This window comes from Orycteropus afer, unplaced genomic scaffold, assembly GCF_000298275.1.
Source record: "Orycteropus afer afer isolate SDZICR_OR568_19922 unplaced genomic scaffold, OryAfe1.0 scaffold00022, whole genome shotgun sequence".
Lineage (NCBI taxonomy): Eukaryota > Metazoa > Chordata > Mammalia > Tubulidentata > Orycteropodidae > Orycteropus > Orycteropus afer.
In genome coordinates this window covers 9,239,756-9,256,027 of record NW_006921609.1, presented here as the reverse complement: position 1 = coordinate 9,256,027, position 16,272 = coordinate 9,239,756, and the positions used below count along the sequence as shown (strand labels likewise).

General features: G+C 37.7%; 1 protein-coding gene across 1 annotated transcript in view; it reads left to right on the top strand.

The window, feature by feature from the left end:
- The window catches only part of LOC103192009 (multidrug resistance-associated protein 1-like), a 197,748-nt gene that overhangs the window by 59,211 nt on the left and 122,265 nt on the right, over nt 1-16,272 (top strand). Inside the window, exons 6-7 of the mRNA XM_007934913.1 lie at nt 1,932-2,109; nt 15,450-15,704. Of these exons, the coding sequence (XP_007933104.1) occupies nt 1,932-2,109; nt 15,450-15,704 (433 nt within the window). The remainder of the gene's footprint in view (nt 1-1,931; nt 2,110-15,449; nt 15,705-16,272) is intronic.

The following is a 16,272-nucleotide window of genomic DNA, read 5'->3' as shown; positions in this document are numbered from 1 at the left end:
CTTAGGAGAATTTTGAGCAGAGAATTATATGATTAGATTCAAGATTTATAAGGATCATTCTGGCTACTGTGTAGAGAATAAAGAGGGGTCAGAGTGAAAGAAGAAGTATCAGTTAAAAGACTATTAGATAATCCAGGTGAAAATCAGTGGTGGCTTCTTCGACTGTGGGGTAGTGATGAAGGTGATTGTCTTTAGATTCTGGCTCTATTTTAAAGGCAGATTTAACAGTGTATACTGATGCATTGAATGTAGGTTGAGAAGGAAGAAAGGAGTCAAGGTTGCCTTTAGAGTTTTTTGCTTGAGTAACAAGGAATCTCCTTGAGAAGTTTGCTTTTGTACTTGATATACTTGAAATATCTATTAGCCATTGTGTAGGAATGAGTTACCTTAGCAGGTTTGATTGCTGTCTGCTGAAAGACATGCTTACAAGATTGACCTTTGGCTAGTGTCTGGATTTCAGAGGGTTCCCACCACCCTAACTGATAAGAGTTGGTTTGTACAAACTGTGGTTAAGCCCTTTGAACTGTTCTGGTTATCTATTGTTGCAAAATAAACCACCTCAAAATGTAATGGCATCAAACAACCATTTTATTATGTTCGTGATTTTGTGGGTCAGGGCTTTAGGCAGGATACACAGAATGTTATTTCTCTTCCTCACAATGACTGGGGCCTCAGCAGGTGGCTTACACAGTTAAAGATGGGCACAACAGTTCAAATGGAGTCATATGTCTGAGGTCTTGGTTGTGGCTATTAGTTGAATTTCCTTGTTTCTTTTCTACATGTACTGAGGTTAGAATCTCTAAGATACAACGTTGTTGACATTGGATGTCAGGAACTCTAAATAATAGTCAGTGCTTACAGGGTTATTGTCAGGAGGGATCAGTCCCAGGAAAAAGAAATCATGGTTGGTAAATAGAGAGTAGGGTCTACAAAAAAGAGGAAGACCTTCACCTAAATGGATTGAGACAGTAGCTACAACAATGGGCTTAAACATAGCAAGAATTGTGAGGATGGTGCAGAACCAGGCAGTTTCTCGTTCTGCTATACATAGGATCCCTGAGTCAGAACCATATAGATGGCATCTGACAACAACAACAACATATTTGAGGGACAAGCAGAAGAAACCAAGGTGGTTACAGTTATAACCATCCTCTTTGTCTTCCAGTACCCCGGCATTGACCCTGATCATCATGACCATGCCATCTCCAAACTTAATAGGAGGTAGGGAATGGATGTGGAGACAGACATCAGAGATGGATGAAAGTCAGAATAAAAAGGGAGATCTAGAAAGGGGCAGCAAAGAAAGACAATTGGAAACAGCGAACCCAGGGAGGAAGTAGCAAGACTGCTGTTACCTTGAAGGAATTGCAACTAATGTCACAAAGTAAAATGTATATAAATTGTTGAATAGGAAATTAATTTGCTCTGTAAACTTTCTTCTGAACTACAATAAAAAGTTAGAAAAAATAAAAGGTGAGATATGATGTAATTTGGTTCTTTAAAAATACTGTGTGTACCATCCTATGAGATCACCTACTGAAGTTCCTATTGTTGTGTTTCCTTATATTTGACAAAATGCATGATTTTGGGAAAAAAATATTTTTAAACTGTGTCCGGTTTCAATCTCCCTGATGAAGTTAGACCAAACCAGAATAAATTATTTGAAGAGATTGCCATATAAAAGCTGGAACATAGCCTTTCACTTGCAAGCCTGTGAACATTATTATTGGTTTTATTTACTTTATTTTCTAATGCTTGTGTGAGAAAAAGAGAAGGATGCCAATTAGTCAAGTAGAGAAAAACAGGTACGGATGTGTGTGTGTGTGTGTGTGTGTGTGTAACATTTTGACAACAGTTAAGTCTCATAAGCATTTAACTGCTTCAGATGTTTAATATTTCTTTCCCTTTCTCATTTTTTATATGACAATCAGGCAAATGATCATTGCTTGTGAACATCACTCTGATTTTGGCTGGAGTGGCTATGGTTATGCCGTGGCACTTTTTGTTGTAGTCTTTCTGCAAACCCTGATATCCCAGCAATATCAACGTCTTAACATGCTCACCTCAGCAAAAATTAAGACAGCTGTAATTGGACTGATCTACAAAAAGGTAAAAATATTAAAGAATTTCCTATTTATAAATTAATTTTTTTCCCTGGATGATTCAAAAGTAAAGGGACTAGAAAAATAGGAGAATATATCAGAATGTTCTTCGCCCTATGTGTTTTTCTTTCAAAGAACTTTGACTTAACTAGCTGTACTGATAGTCAGCTAGCATAATATTTTTCTGCAGGACCCTTTCCCTATGGTCCCTACACCTTCCAGTTGACTCAAATCCGTAAATTAAGTGGTGATTTCTACATAATGTTACATCACTTAACTCCTCCTTAGAAAGTGAACAAAACCAAACCAAACCCACAGCCGTGGAGTTGGGTTCGACTCATAGCGACCCTTCTTTGAGTTTCCAAGGCAGTATCACTATGGAAGTAGATTTCCCAACCTTCCTTCTGAGGAGTGGCTGGTGGGTTTAAATCACCAGCCTTCTGGTTAGCAGTCAAATGCCTTAGGCACTACGCCACCAGAGCTCCCTAGAAAGTGAATGGAAGTGTTTTTATGGACATCTATGTTTATACATACTGCACTTTTATTATCCTCCTCTGCTCATTCAATTTCATTTTTTATGGAACAAAGCTATCTCCTTTATGTCTTTAATGCTTCCCTTTCATTCTAAGCACCAAACCAAAACCTAGCTGAACCTTATATGTAGGATAACCCTAAAACTTAATTTACCTTTTCTGATTTTGAAAATGCAGTTTTAAATTCTACCTTTTTTCCATCTAGAACCAGATTGTGACCTTTTGTTGATATTTATGAACAAGGGGTTATCTCTCTCCTCTTTTTATTAATCAGTTATTCAATCAACAGGTATATTTTGAGTTCTTACTCTGAGCTCCCCTATAAATTATGGGCTTATCAAGACTTGCCTATTATATCATCATCATCTAAGATAGTTATGTTTACTCATTTGTATGAAAATCAGATGACTGAATGAATGAATAAATGAATAAATATACCCTGTCTTCAAGAAGTTAGGAGGAATAATTAACATACATAATGAATGTGTGGAACTGAATGCAAATTTTATAAGAGCTCATATGAGCAAGAAAATCACAAGAGTTGTATACACTCAAAGAAAATTTTGCAAAATAAGGAAGCCTTGAAATGGTTTTTGAAACAACAATAGAATTTATATAAGTAAAAGCAATTAATATAATTTGGGCTGAAACTGGGCATGAAGCATTACAGGACTTATCTTAGTTATTTGGTGCTACTATAATAGAAATAACACAGGTGTGTGGTTTTAATAACATGAATTTATTTCCTCACAGTTTAGGAGACTAGAAGTCCGAATTCTAGATGCCAGCTCTAGAAGTCTCTTTCTATATATACATGCCTTTTGGGGAAAGTTTTTTTAGCTTTAGTAGCTTCTATTTCTTGGTTCCTTGGTGATCTTTGCATGGCATTGCATCTATCTATCCCCATATCTGCTTGCTTAATCTGCTGTTTCATATCTCAAGAGAGAGAGATTTAAAACATGCCCCATATGAATAATGCTCCCTCATTAACATAACAAATAACTCGTTCCCAAATGGATTATAACCACAGGTATAGGGGTTAGGATTTATAATATATGATTTTTTGGGGACACAATTCGATCCATAATAGGGCTAAAATGGCATTAAGTGGCTTTACAGATCCTGGAATGATCCAGGACCATTTGAACTGGGAAATGGTAACTGACCTTGCAGTAGGTCCTAGTGCTGTAAAGCACAGTCCAAATACAGAGCCAGAGAGGCTGTCTCAATTCTAAATCATTTTACCAGTTGCCATTAAATTGACTCTGACTCATGGTAACGCCATGGGTGTCAGAATCGAGCTTCTCCATTGGTTTTTCAATGGCTGACTTTTTTGGAATTAGATTGCCAAGCCTTTCTTCTAAGTTGCCTTTGAGTGAACTTGAACCTCCAAAATTCCCATTAGCAACTGAACATTTTAACCATTTGCATCACCTAGAGACTCCAATCCTAATTCTAGAAGCAGTAAGTTTGGAGGGGTCCAAATATGCAGGAAAAATATGAGTCTGGGAAGCAGCTTAAATTCAAACATTCCATAAGGAGCCCTGGTGGTGCAGTGGTTAAGAGCTCAGCTGATAATTGAAGGGTTAACATTTCAAACTCACCAGATGCTCTATGGGAGAAAGATGTGGCAGTATGTTTCAGTGAAGATGTGCAGTTTTGGAAACCCTATGGGACATTTCTGTTGTCTCCTATAGGGTTACTATGAGTCATAATTGACTTGACAGCAAGGGTCAGTGGGTTGTATGTGGTTCATATGGAGCAGAATTTCACTCAATGATTAAAGCACTGAGGTATGGGATTTGGATGGACTTAGAAACATACTTTTGACTGTAGTAGAACATAGAGAAAGCTGTCAGAAATAAAAAGGAAAATCAAGTATTATAGGTGAGCCCATTATAAAGGTAAAGATAACGTAAGAGAGAACAGTAACTACAAGGGTGGAATGCTGTGGTCACTTATTTAACAACACAGGGCACTCAAGGGTCAAAGGGAACAGCCATTAAACTGTCTCAATTGATCCTGTGGTAGGAATTATTACTTAATTCCAAGAGACACCCAACAAGAAGCAGAAGACATTATAACTTGTAGTGTTAGGGTTGACTCACATAAAGGGAAAAAACCTTGAGTGGGTGCTGATAGAAGGAAGGCCTGTCCTTTGAGTCATTTATCCTAAATCTGCCTCTGGGAGAGTCTCACTACAAGGGGCTAACAACAAAACCAAACCCACTGCCATTAAGTCAATTCTGAGTCATAGTGACCCTATGACAGAGTAAATAGGGTTTACTGCTCAATAGGGTTTTCAAGGCTGCAAATATTTACAGAAACAGACTGCCTCTTCTTTCTCACATGGAGCAGCTGGTGGACTTGAACTGCTAATTTTTGTTGTTGTTGTTGTCATTTAGCAGCTGCATGTTTTAACCACTGCATGACCAAAGCTCCTTATGTGAAGCTAAAAGAGGTTGTTAAATTTCTTTTGCTTCTCCTTAGGTTTCAGGGTATGTATTTTTATCTATCCAGAAACCTCCAAGGTCCCAGTGGGCTCTGATGTTTTTGTTAGATGCTGTCCAGTTGGCTCTGACTCATAGCAACCCTATGTACACCAGAACAAAACACTGTTCTGTCCACACTGGGTGCAACCAACGCTAGTCACACCACTATTAAATTGTTCAAAAGCAAAAATTTCAGTCTTTTGACTAAGGTGCAGCTGACCAAAGCCACAGTATTTTCATTCACCTCATATGCATGCAAAAGCTGGGCAGTGAAAAAGAAAGACCTAAGTAAAATGGATTCAAATTGTATTGTTGCTGAAGAATACTAAATATACCATGGACTGCCAACAGAATGAACAAACCTATCTTAAAGGAAGTACAGCCTCATGCTCTTAGAAGAAAAGATGGAACTTTCATCTTGATTACTTTGGAGAAAGACAACATGCTTGGTAAAGTTTCTGTGTTGTTGTTTGGTGCTGTTGAGTTGGCTCTGACTCATAGCGACCCTAGGTACAATAAAACGAAACACTGCCCGGTCCTGTGCCAACCTCACAATTCTTGCTGTACCTGAGCCTGTTGTTGCAGTCACTGTGTCAGTCCATCTCATTGACCCTTATCACTGAGCCTTCATTTTACCAAGCATGATAACCTTCTCCAAGGAATGGTCCCTTCTGATAATGTGACCAAAGTAGGTGCAAGGAAGTCTAGCCATTCTTACTTCAAGGAGCATTCTGGCTACATTTCATTCAAGAAAGATTTGTTCATTCTTCTGCCATTCCATTTTATTTTCAGTATTTTTTGCCAACACTGCAACTCAAACACTTCAACTCTTCAGTCTTCCTTATTCATTGTTCAGCTTTCTTATGCATGTGAAGTGATTGAAATTACCATGGTATGTCTTAGGTGCACCTTAGTCTTCAGTGAGATATCTTTGCCCTTCAGGACTTTGAAGAGGTCTTTTGCAGCAGATTTTCCCAGTTCATTACAATATCTGATTTCTTGACTGCTGCCTCCATGGTATTGATTGTGGAAGCAAGTAATATGAAATCTTTGACAACTTCAATCTTTTCACCATTAATTGTGATACTGCTTATTGATCCAGTTGTGAGGATTTTCGTTTTCTTTATGTTGAGGTGTAATCCATACTACACACTGCAGTCTTTAATCTTCATGAATAAGTGCTTCAAGTCATCTTTACTTTCAGTAAGCAAGATTGTATTGTCTGAATATCGCAGGTTGCTAATGACTCTTCCTCCAATCCTGATGTGACATTCTTCATTGTAGTCCAGTATCTCAGATTATTTGCTCAGCGTACAGACTGAATAAGTATGGTGAAAGGATATAACCCTGACACACTCCCTTCCTGATTTTAAACCATGCAGTATCTCCTTGCTCTGTTTGAACAATGGCCTCCTTCCTGGTCTATGTACAGTTTTCTCAAGAGGACGATTAAGTGTTGAATTCCCATTCTTCTCAATGTTACCCATAATTTGTTATGATCCACACATTCAAATGATTTTGCACAATCAGTAAAACACAAGTAAACATCTTTCTGGTATTCTTTGGTTTCAGTCAAGATCCCTCTGATATCAGCAATGATATTCCTTGTTTCACATCCTCTTCTGAATCCTGCTTGCATTTCTGGAAATTCCCTTTCAATGTACTGCTGCAACCACTTTTGAATTATTTTCACCAAAATTTCACTTACATGTGATATTAATGATACTGTTTGATAATTTCTACATTCTGTTGGATCACCTTTCTTTCAAATGGGTACAACTGTGGATCTTATCCAGCAGTTGGCCAGGTGGCTATCTTCCAGATTTCTTGGCATAAATGAGTAAATGATTCCAGCATGGCATCCATTTTTTGAAACATCTCAGAGGATATTCTTTAAGTTCTTGGAGCCTTGTTTTGCACCAGTTCCTCAGTACAATTTCAACTTCTTCCTTCAATACCATTGGTCCTTGATCATTCGCCACCTCCTGAAATAGATGAACATCAACCAGTTCTTTTATTATACAGTGACTCTATTTATTCCTTCTATTTTCTTTTGAGGTTTCCTGCATCATTCAATATTTTGCCCATAAAATATTTCAATGTTGCAACTCGAGGCTTAATTTTTTTTTTTTTTTTTTTTTCAGTTCGTTCAGTTTGAGAAATGCTGAGCATGTTCTTCCCTTTTGGTTTTCTAACTGCAGGTCTGCACATTTAATTATAATAATTGACTTGGTGTTCTTGAGCTGCTCTTAGAAATCTTCTGTACAGCTCTTTTATCCTGTTGATTCTTCCATTTGCTTTAGCTACTTTCTGTTCAAGGGCAAGTTTCAGAGTGTCTTCTGACATCCATTTTGGTCTTTTCTTCATTTCTTGTCTTTTTAATAACATTTTGCTTTCTTCATGTATGATGTTGTTGATGTCATCCTACAGTTCGTCTACTTTTTGGTGTTTAGTGCATCAAATCTGTTCTTCACATGGTCTCTAAATTCAGTTGGGATATAATTAAGGCCATATTTTGGTCTTGTGGACTTGTTCTAATTGTCTTCAGCTTCAACATGGACTTGCATTTAGCAGTTGATAGTCTGTTACACAGGAGCTCTGGTAGCATAGTGCCTAAGGCACTTAACTGCTAATCAGAAAGCTGGAGGTTCAAACCCACCAGGCACTCCTCGGAAGGAAGGTGGGGCAATCTACTTCCATAGTGATACTGCCTCAAAAACCCAAGGAGGGGTTTGCTATGAGTCAAGTCTGACTTGATGGCACATAACAACAATAGTCTGTTACACAGTTGGTTCTTGGCCTTGTTTTGGTTGAAGATAATTGAGCTTCTTCATTTCTTCTTTCCATAGATGTATTTGATCTGATTCCTATTTATTCCATCTGGTGAGGTCCACATGTATAGCCACCATTTATGTCTTTGAACAAAGACATGTGCAATGAATAAGTCATTGGTCTTGCAAAATTCTATCATGTGCTCTCCGACGTCATTTCTATAACCAAGGCCAAAATTTTCCAACTGCTAGTGATTCTTTGGGAGCTCTGGTGCCATAATGCCTAAGGCATTTGACTGCTAACCAGAAGGCTTCAGTTCAAACCCATCAGCCACTCTTTGGAAGGAAGACTGGGCAATCTATCCATAGAGATATCACCTCATAAACCCAAGGAGGGGTCACTGTGAGCCATAATCGACCCGAAATCAGTGAGGTTTTTTTTTTTCTTTTTAGAGTGATTCTTTGTTTCCAACTTTTGCATTCCAATCACCAGTAATAATTAGTGCAGCTTGATTGCATGTTTGGTCAATTTCAGACTGCAGAAGTTAGTAAAAATCTTCAATTTCTTCATCTTGGCTTTGGTGGTTGGTATGTAAGTTTGAATATTAGCGGTATTAACTGGTCTTCCTTGTAGACATATGGATATTATACTATCACTGACATTGTACTTCAGGACAGATCCTGAAACATTCTTTGTGATAATGAATGCTGTGGCATTCCTCATCAATTTGTTATTCCAGGCATAATAGATCATACGGTTGTCTGACTCAAACTGGCCAAAACTAGTTCATTTCAGCTCACTAAAGCCTAGGATATCGATCTTTTTGCATTCCATTTCATTTTTGACAATATCCAATTTTCCTAGAGTCATACTTTGTACATTAATGTTCCAATTATTAATGGGTGTTTGCACTTGTTTCTTCTCAATGATGAGTCATGCCACATCAGCAAATGGAGGTCTTGAAAGCTTTACTCCATCCACATCAATGAGATCGACTCTGCTTTGAGGATGCAGCTCCCCTGCAGTTGTATTTTGAGTGCCTTCCGAACTGAGGGCTCATCTTCCAGCACTATATTGGACAATGTTTCAGGGCTATTTATAAAGTTTTCTAGTAATATATCAGACAAATTTTCACTGCTGTTCATAATGTTGTCACTGGCCAATACTTTGAGAAGTGGAGAGCCCCTTCCTTCTTTCGACACTGAAACCTGTCCACCATGGATGACCCTGCTGGTATTTGAAATACTGATGGCATAGCCACCATTTATGTCTTTGAACAAAGACATGTGCAATGAATAAGTCATTTGTCTTGCAATCTGGGGTCAGTGTGTGATACTAATGATGTTACTCAACAATTTCCACATTTTGTTGGATCATCTTTCTTTGGAGTTGGCAACTAGCAAGCCTCCATAGTATGACAAACTGACAGATGAGTAGTGGCATAATTTTATTTTTTTAAATATTTTTTTCCTCAAGTTACAGGTAAATATTTTGAAATTATTTATTGATTTACAAAATTCATTTTATTATAATATTCATTTGAAATTCTGGTGCCTCTATTGCATTTTAAAACTATTTTACAATTGTGTTTTCAGTTTCAAATTGTTTTCCTATACATGATATCCTTTTTTATATAGTCTTTTACTACAAAAAAGAGATATTAAAATATTTTCTCATACTTCTTTTAATACCTTTTTCCATGGGAGAAAAGTCCTCTTGGATAATTGAGTTATTTTTGTATCATTCTAAATATTAAGTACTATTTTTCTTTTCCTTATAGAAAGCTGAGGGGAAAGACTTTGTTTATAAGTTGGTGTGGTAGTTAAGATTGTGTGTCAACTTGCCTGGGCCTGGTTGAGTGGCTGGGCAGCTGAATGTTGTTATTCCCCATGGTGAGATTGGTAATTAACTCCATTGTGTAATCTATCGGAGCAACTGAGTAGCTGCTTTGGGTGTGTGGTCTGCTTCCTCATATAAGAAAGAGCTTTGGGACTGGTCTCTAGCTTATGGGTTGCTTGAACCCTGCATGTAGCCATGTCGTTGTTCAGCAGCCTGCCATGTTCTTTTAAAAATACTGTAGATTAATGAAATTACAATTGCAATACTTGGTTTTTCACTGTTTTACTTTGCCACTTTGTGTTGTTGTTGTTATGTGCCGTCGAGTGGGACCCAACCCATAGCGACCCCTCCTTGGGTTGCTGAGGCAGTATCACTATGGAAGTAGATTGCCCAACCTTCCTTCTGAGGAGTGGCTTGTGGGTTTGAACCGCCAGCCTTCTGGTTAGCAATCAAGTGCCTTAGGCACTATGCTACCAGAGCTCCTAAATTTATTAGGAAGAGGTGAAAGAGCCACATTTGAAGGACATAGGGCTAGAAGCTTATAGTAGATAGCATTGTTTCTGTCTTTTCTTTTTCTTTTTTTCTTCTTTTCTATCTTCTTTTTATTTTCTCTTGAGTAGCTAATCATCCTGTTTCATCACCAGTGCAACTGTCCCACTTATTAGTCAGTAGACAAGTGTCTCTAATTTACAGTGCAGAAATGTAAACTACATTGGATACTGCAGCACTCCAAGAACCCCATGCTAGCGATGTTGGCCCCCTGTGAACTTCTAAAAGTTGTGCGCTCCTTCTTGTCAGTGTCATGGCCCTCCCTTGCTTTAAAACCCTCTTGCTACAAGTTGGGCCATGTTTTAGCTGAGTTTCACTAAGAGACCTGCCTACTTATTTTCAGATGGGCTTTTTTGCTTTTCCTATGAATTGTTCATTTATTAGAGATTTTGAGTGCTTCCATTATACCTTTTACACTTGTCAGTCCTAATTCTTAATCTTTCTTTATATCAACTTAATGGAAATGACATAAAATATTTGGCATATGAATGGAATTTATGTCTTTATTCCAGTACAGATACAAATTTCCTACTATTTTATAGTTATTTATGCATTTCAACAGGAGTGTGGAATGAATAGGGAATTATTCTATCAGCATTCTTAGCGGAATGAATTTCTTCAGCATTTTTAGTAAGAAGTTATTGAGTATTGTGCTTTGGGGAGTACTGGATTCAATATACAAGCAATGAAATAATATGCACAGGTGGAAAGTAAGATTTGAACTTTAGAAGAAAATATGCATTCCTATTTGGTCCATAAAGCTTTTCCAATAATCTTATCTTTTTAAATTCCCATGGCCCTTATCAGTTGTTTTTGCACTTACAGTTGGCCTATATGAGAGGGAGTGTACATACAAGTATGTATGTTTAAATGGGAGAATTTTCTTGAACACCAACTGAAAGGACAATGTTGACAAGCCACTCCCTCCATGGCACTCCTTCTCTACTGGGGTCAGTAATTCAATGGAATAACCACAGAATGGAATTCCTATTCTTTGCAATGTTATCCACAATTTGTTATGATCCATGATCCACATGAATGCTTCTGCATAGTCAGTAAAACAGAGGTAAACATCCATCTGACATAAGCAATGGTATTCTTCATTCCATGTCTTCTTCTGAATCCTGCTTGAAATCCTGGGAGTTCCCTCTCAATATGCTGTTGCAACTCTTGAATAATCTGCAGCTAATTTTCACTTGTGTGTGATACTAATGATGTTACTCAACAATTTCCACGTTTTGTTGGATCATCTTTCTTTGGAGTTGGCACAGATATCTATCTCTTGCAGTCATTTGGCCAAGTAGCTGTCCTCCAAATTTCTTGGCATAAACAAGCAAGTGCCTCCAGTGCTGCATCTGTTTGTTGAAGTATCTCAATGAGTATTCCGTGAATTCCTAGAGTCTTGTTTTTCACCATTTTCTTCAGTGCAGCTTGGACTTCCTCCTTCAATACCATTGGTTTTTGATCATATGCTACCTCCTGAAATGGTTGAATATCAACCAATTCCTTTTGGTATAGTGACTATGTATCCCTTTCATAGTCTTTTGATGCTTCTTGCATCATTCAATGTTTTGCGTATAGAATCCTTCAATATTGCAATTAGAGCCTTAATTTTTTCCTTCAGTTCTTTCAGCTTGTAAAATGCTGAGCATTTTCTTCCCTGTTAGTTTGGTAACTCCAACTCTTTGCACATTTCATTATAATACTCTGTCTTCTCGAGCCATCCCTTGAAATCTTTTGTTCAGTTCTTTTATTTCATCATTTCTTCCATTTGCTTTCACTACTCTACATTCAAGAGCAAGTTTCAGAGTCTCTTTTGACATCCATTTTGGTCTTTCTTTCATGTCTTTTTAATGATCTTTTGCTTTCTTCATGTGTAATGTTCTTGATATCATCTCACAACACATCTGGTCTTTGGTCATTGGTGTTCAATGTGTCAAATCTGTTCTTCAGATGATCTCTAAATTCAGGTGGGATATACTCAAGGTTCTATTTTGGCTCTTCTGGATTGCTTTAATTGTCTTCAGCCTCAACTTGAACCTGAATATGAGCAATTGATGGTCTTTTCCACAGTCAGTTCCTGGCCTTGTTTTGACTGATAATACTGATCTTTTCCATTGCCTCTCTCCGCAAATGTAGTCAGTTTGATTCCTGTGCATTCTATCTGGTGAGGTTCATATGTATAGTCACCATTTATGTTGTTGAGAAAAAGTATTTGCAGTGAATAAGCCTTTGGTTGTGCAAAATTCTGTTATGCAATCTCTGGCATCATTTCTATCAGCAAGGCCGTTATTGTACAACTACTGATAATTCTTCATTTCCAACTTCTGCATTTTCCAATCACCAGTAATTGTCAATACATCTTGATTATGTGATTCATCAATTTCAGACTGCAAAAGTTGAAACTTTCAATTTTTTACTCTTTGGCTTTAGTGGTTGTTACATAAATTTGAATAATAATAGTATTAACTGGTCTTACTTGTAGATGTATAGATATTATCTTATCACTGATAGCATTGTACTTCAAGATAGATCTGAAACATTCTTTTTGATGATGAATGTGATGTAATTCTCTTCAATTTGTTGTTCCCAGCATAGCAGACCTTATGTTTGTCTCATTCAAAATAACTAATACCCATCTATGTCAGCTCACTAATGCATAGGATATTGATTTTTATAAGTTCCATTATATTTTTGACAATTTCTAATTTTCCTAGATTGATGCTTTGTACATTCCATGTTCCAATTATTAGTGAATGGTTGCAGCTATTCCTTCCCATTTTGAGACATGCCCCATTAACAAATGAAGGTCCTAAAAGCTTTGCACCATCCATCATTAAGGTCGACTCTACTTTGAAGAGGAAGCTCTTTCTCAGTCATATTTTGAGTACCTTTTAACCTGATGGTCTCATTTTCCATCACTACATTAGACAGTGTTTCACTTCTATTTGTAAGGTTTTCAGTGTCTAGTTTTTTCTGAAGTGAATGGCTCCATCCTTCTTTCCAGTTTGTCTTAGTCTGGAAGCTCCACTGAAACCCATCCACCATTGGTAACTGTGCTGGTATTTGAAACACCAGTGGCATAGCTTCCAGCCTCACAGCATCACACAAGCCACCACAGTGTAACAATAGACAGTCAAATGAGTGGTGGTTGGGAAAGGGTAAACAGGTCTTTTATGTGATGTAAGTGGGTCTCCTGTTAGACACTGAGCATTGTGCTGGGACCACTCCAAAACATCACATTTTACATCCCTTTATCCCTATTTATTGTACACAGACCAAGAGGCTGTCATTCAATCTGAATAAGAGGGTACTGCATGGTTTAAAATCAGGAAAGGTGTGTGTAGGGTTGTTTCCCTTCACCATACTTGTTCAATCTGTATGCTGAGCCAGTGTTCTGGGAAGATGGAATATTTGAAGAAAAAGGAGTCATCAGGATTGGAGGAAGACTCATTAATAGCCTGCAACATGCAGCTGACACTACCTTGCTTGTTGAAAGTGGAGATGATGTGAAGCACTTGCTGATGAAAGTCAAAGACTATAGTCTTCAATATGAATTACACCTCAACACAAAGAAAACAAAAATCCTCACAACTGGATCATTAAGCAACATCACAATAACTGAAGAAAAGATTGAAGTTGTCAGGAATTTAATTTTACTTTGATCCACAATCAGTGCTCATGGAAGCAGCATTCAAAAAATCAAGCATCATATTGAACTGGGCAAATCTGCTGCAAAAGATCTCTTTAAAGTGTTAAGGAGCAAAGATGTCACTTTAAAGACTAAAGTGCATCTAATCCAAGCCATGATATTTTCAGTCTCCTCCTATGCATGTGAATGCTGGACAATGAATAAGGAAGAAGGAAGAAGAGTTGGTGACTTTGAATTTTGGTATTGACGAAGAATGTTGAAAATATCATGGACTGCCAGAAGAATAAACTTATCTGTCCTGGAAGAAGTGCAACTGGAATATTCCTTAGAAGAGAGAAGGCTAAGCTTCATTTTACCTAATTTCATCATGTTGTTAGAAGAGACCAGTCCCTGGAGAAGTACTGGATAAAATAGAGGTCAGTGAAAAAGGGGAAGACCCCCAATGAGATGGATTGACACAGTGGCTGCAATAATGGGCTTAAGCATAGCAACAATTTGGAGGATGACACAGGACTTCACAGTGTTTCATTATGTTGTACACAGGGTCACTATGAGTCAGAGCCAATTCTATGGCACATAACAGCAATACCCTTCCCCAAAACCAGTGTTCATTCTCACCCATCGGGAAACTTTCAAATGGTAAACTCAATGAGATCCCTTGGTACACTTGGCTATTGGTCACTTCTCTCAACTCTTAGTGAAGCTTCAGTCTACATTCTGCTGCCTTCTGTATCTGCTCATTGTCTCCAATTCTTCTGGAACTGCCACAGCCTTTGCCTCTGTTGCTGTCCCAGGTTTACTAAGTCTGGAAGGATCATAGCAAAGGACCTCAGTTGTTCAAGAACATGCTCCTCTCCTGGATCTTTGTCTCCTAGTCAATCAGGAAGCCCCACTTAAGCCTATGTGTTCTTTTTCTCAGTCTCTAGTGAGCCCCACCATCCAATTCATTAACAGTCAGCTACTGGTTGGGCCTTGGGACCAGGACCACAAGGCCAAATTGCTTTTCTAAATAAAAAGACTCTAGACATATAGTGTGTGTATGTGACTGTCCTTGTTTTAATCTTCCACAGTATCTAACATAGATATAATGAATTACTCAGATATTCATTGATTCATGTATGAACTTTGCATCAGTAATATTTAGATTGTTTAACATTAGAGTCCTGCCAATAAATGAATGGCTTCATAACATCTAGCATTGTAATTAACAAATTGTAGAGGGTTGTTGGTGAGCATATTTTGTTGGAAATCCACATATTATCCTCTACCAATACATACTGAATTGTAAAACCATGTACTTTGTAAAATAATTGTATTTCCTCATCTTAAAATAAGGTCCTTTAATATTAATGACAAATACATAAATAACCTTGTAAATTTTCCTATATACATATTAGACATTGTTAACAATGTTTAACAATTAACAATTAACAAAGTTAACATTGTTTGAATATAAAGATGCCTCATCACTTATAGAAATCTTTACAATTTTTTGCTTCTTTTTTTCTAGGCCTTACTTTTATCTAGTGTTTCTCGAAAAAAGTTTTCCACTGGGGAAATTATTAACTTGATGTCAGCAGATGCCCAGCAGCTCATGGACTTGACAGCAAACCTCAATCTTCTCTGGTCAGCACCTTTTCAAATCCTGATGGCCATATCACTACTTTGGCAAGAACTGGGCTCGGCAGTGTTAGCAGGGGTTGCAGTCCTTCTGCTTGTTATACCAATAAATGCTTTAGTTGCTACTAGAGTAAAAAAGCTGAAGGTGAGTAAGAAAATGATTTTTCATGTTGCATATAACAAACAGAGGTTGAGTTTTCTGACTTGAATTGATAATAACCATCTAGATAATTCTCTATATAGGGAAAATAACCAAAACCAACCACTGCTGTGGAGTTGGATCTGACTCATAATGACCCCTCCTTGGGTTTCCGAGGCAGTATCACTACGGAAGTAGATTGGCCAACCTTCCTTCCGAGGAGTAGCTGGTTGGTTTGAACCACCAGCCTTCTGGTTAGCAGTCAAATGCCTTAGGCACTACACCACCAGAGCTCCTATATAGGGAAAATAGAGGTTATAAATGCAAATGATCCAAATTTATCATTCATATACCCTTTGAATCAGTGTTAATTGGACGGCAAATAACAACAACAACATACTCTTTGAATCAGTGTTAATTGGATATCTCTCTGGGTTAGTCAGTGTGCCAGGTCCACAAAGTACATCAGTGAAGAAAACTGTTCTTGCTCCTGGGGCTAGTGAGAGAGACAAATGCCAAGAAAGTAAATAAACAGATACATAACATAATGCCTGGTGGTATATATATATATATA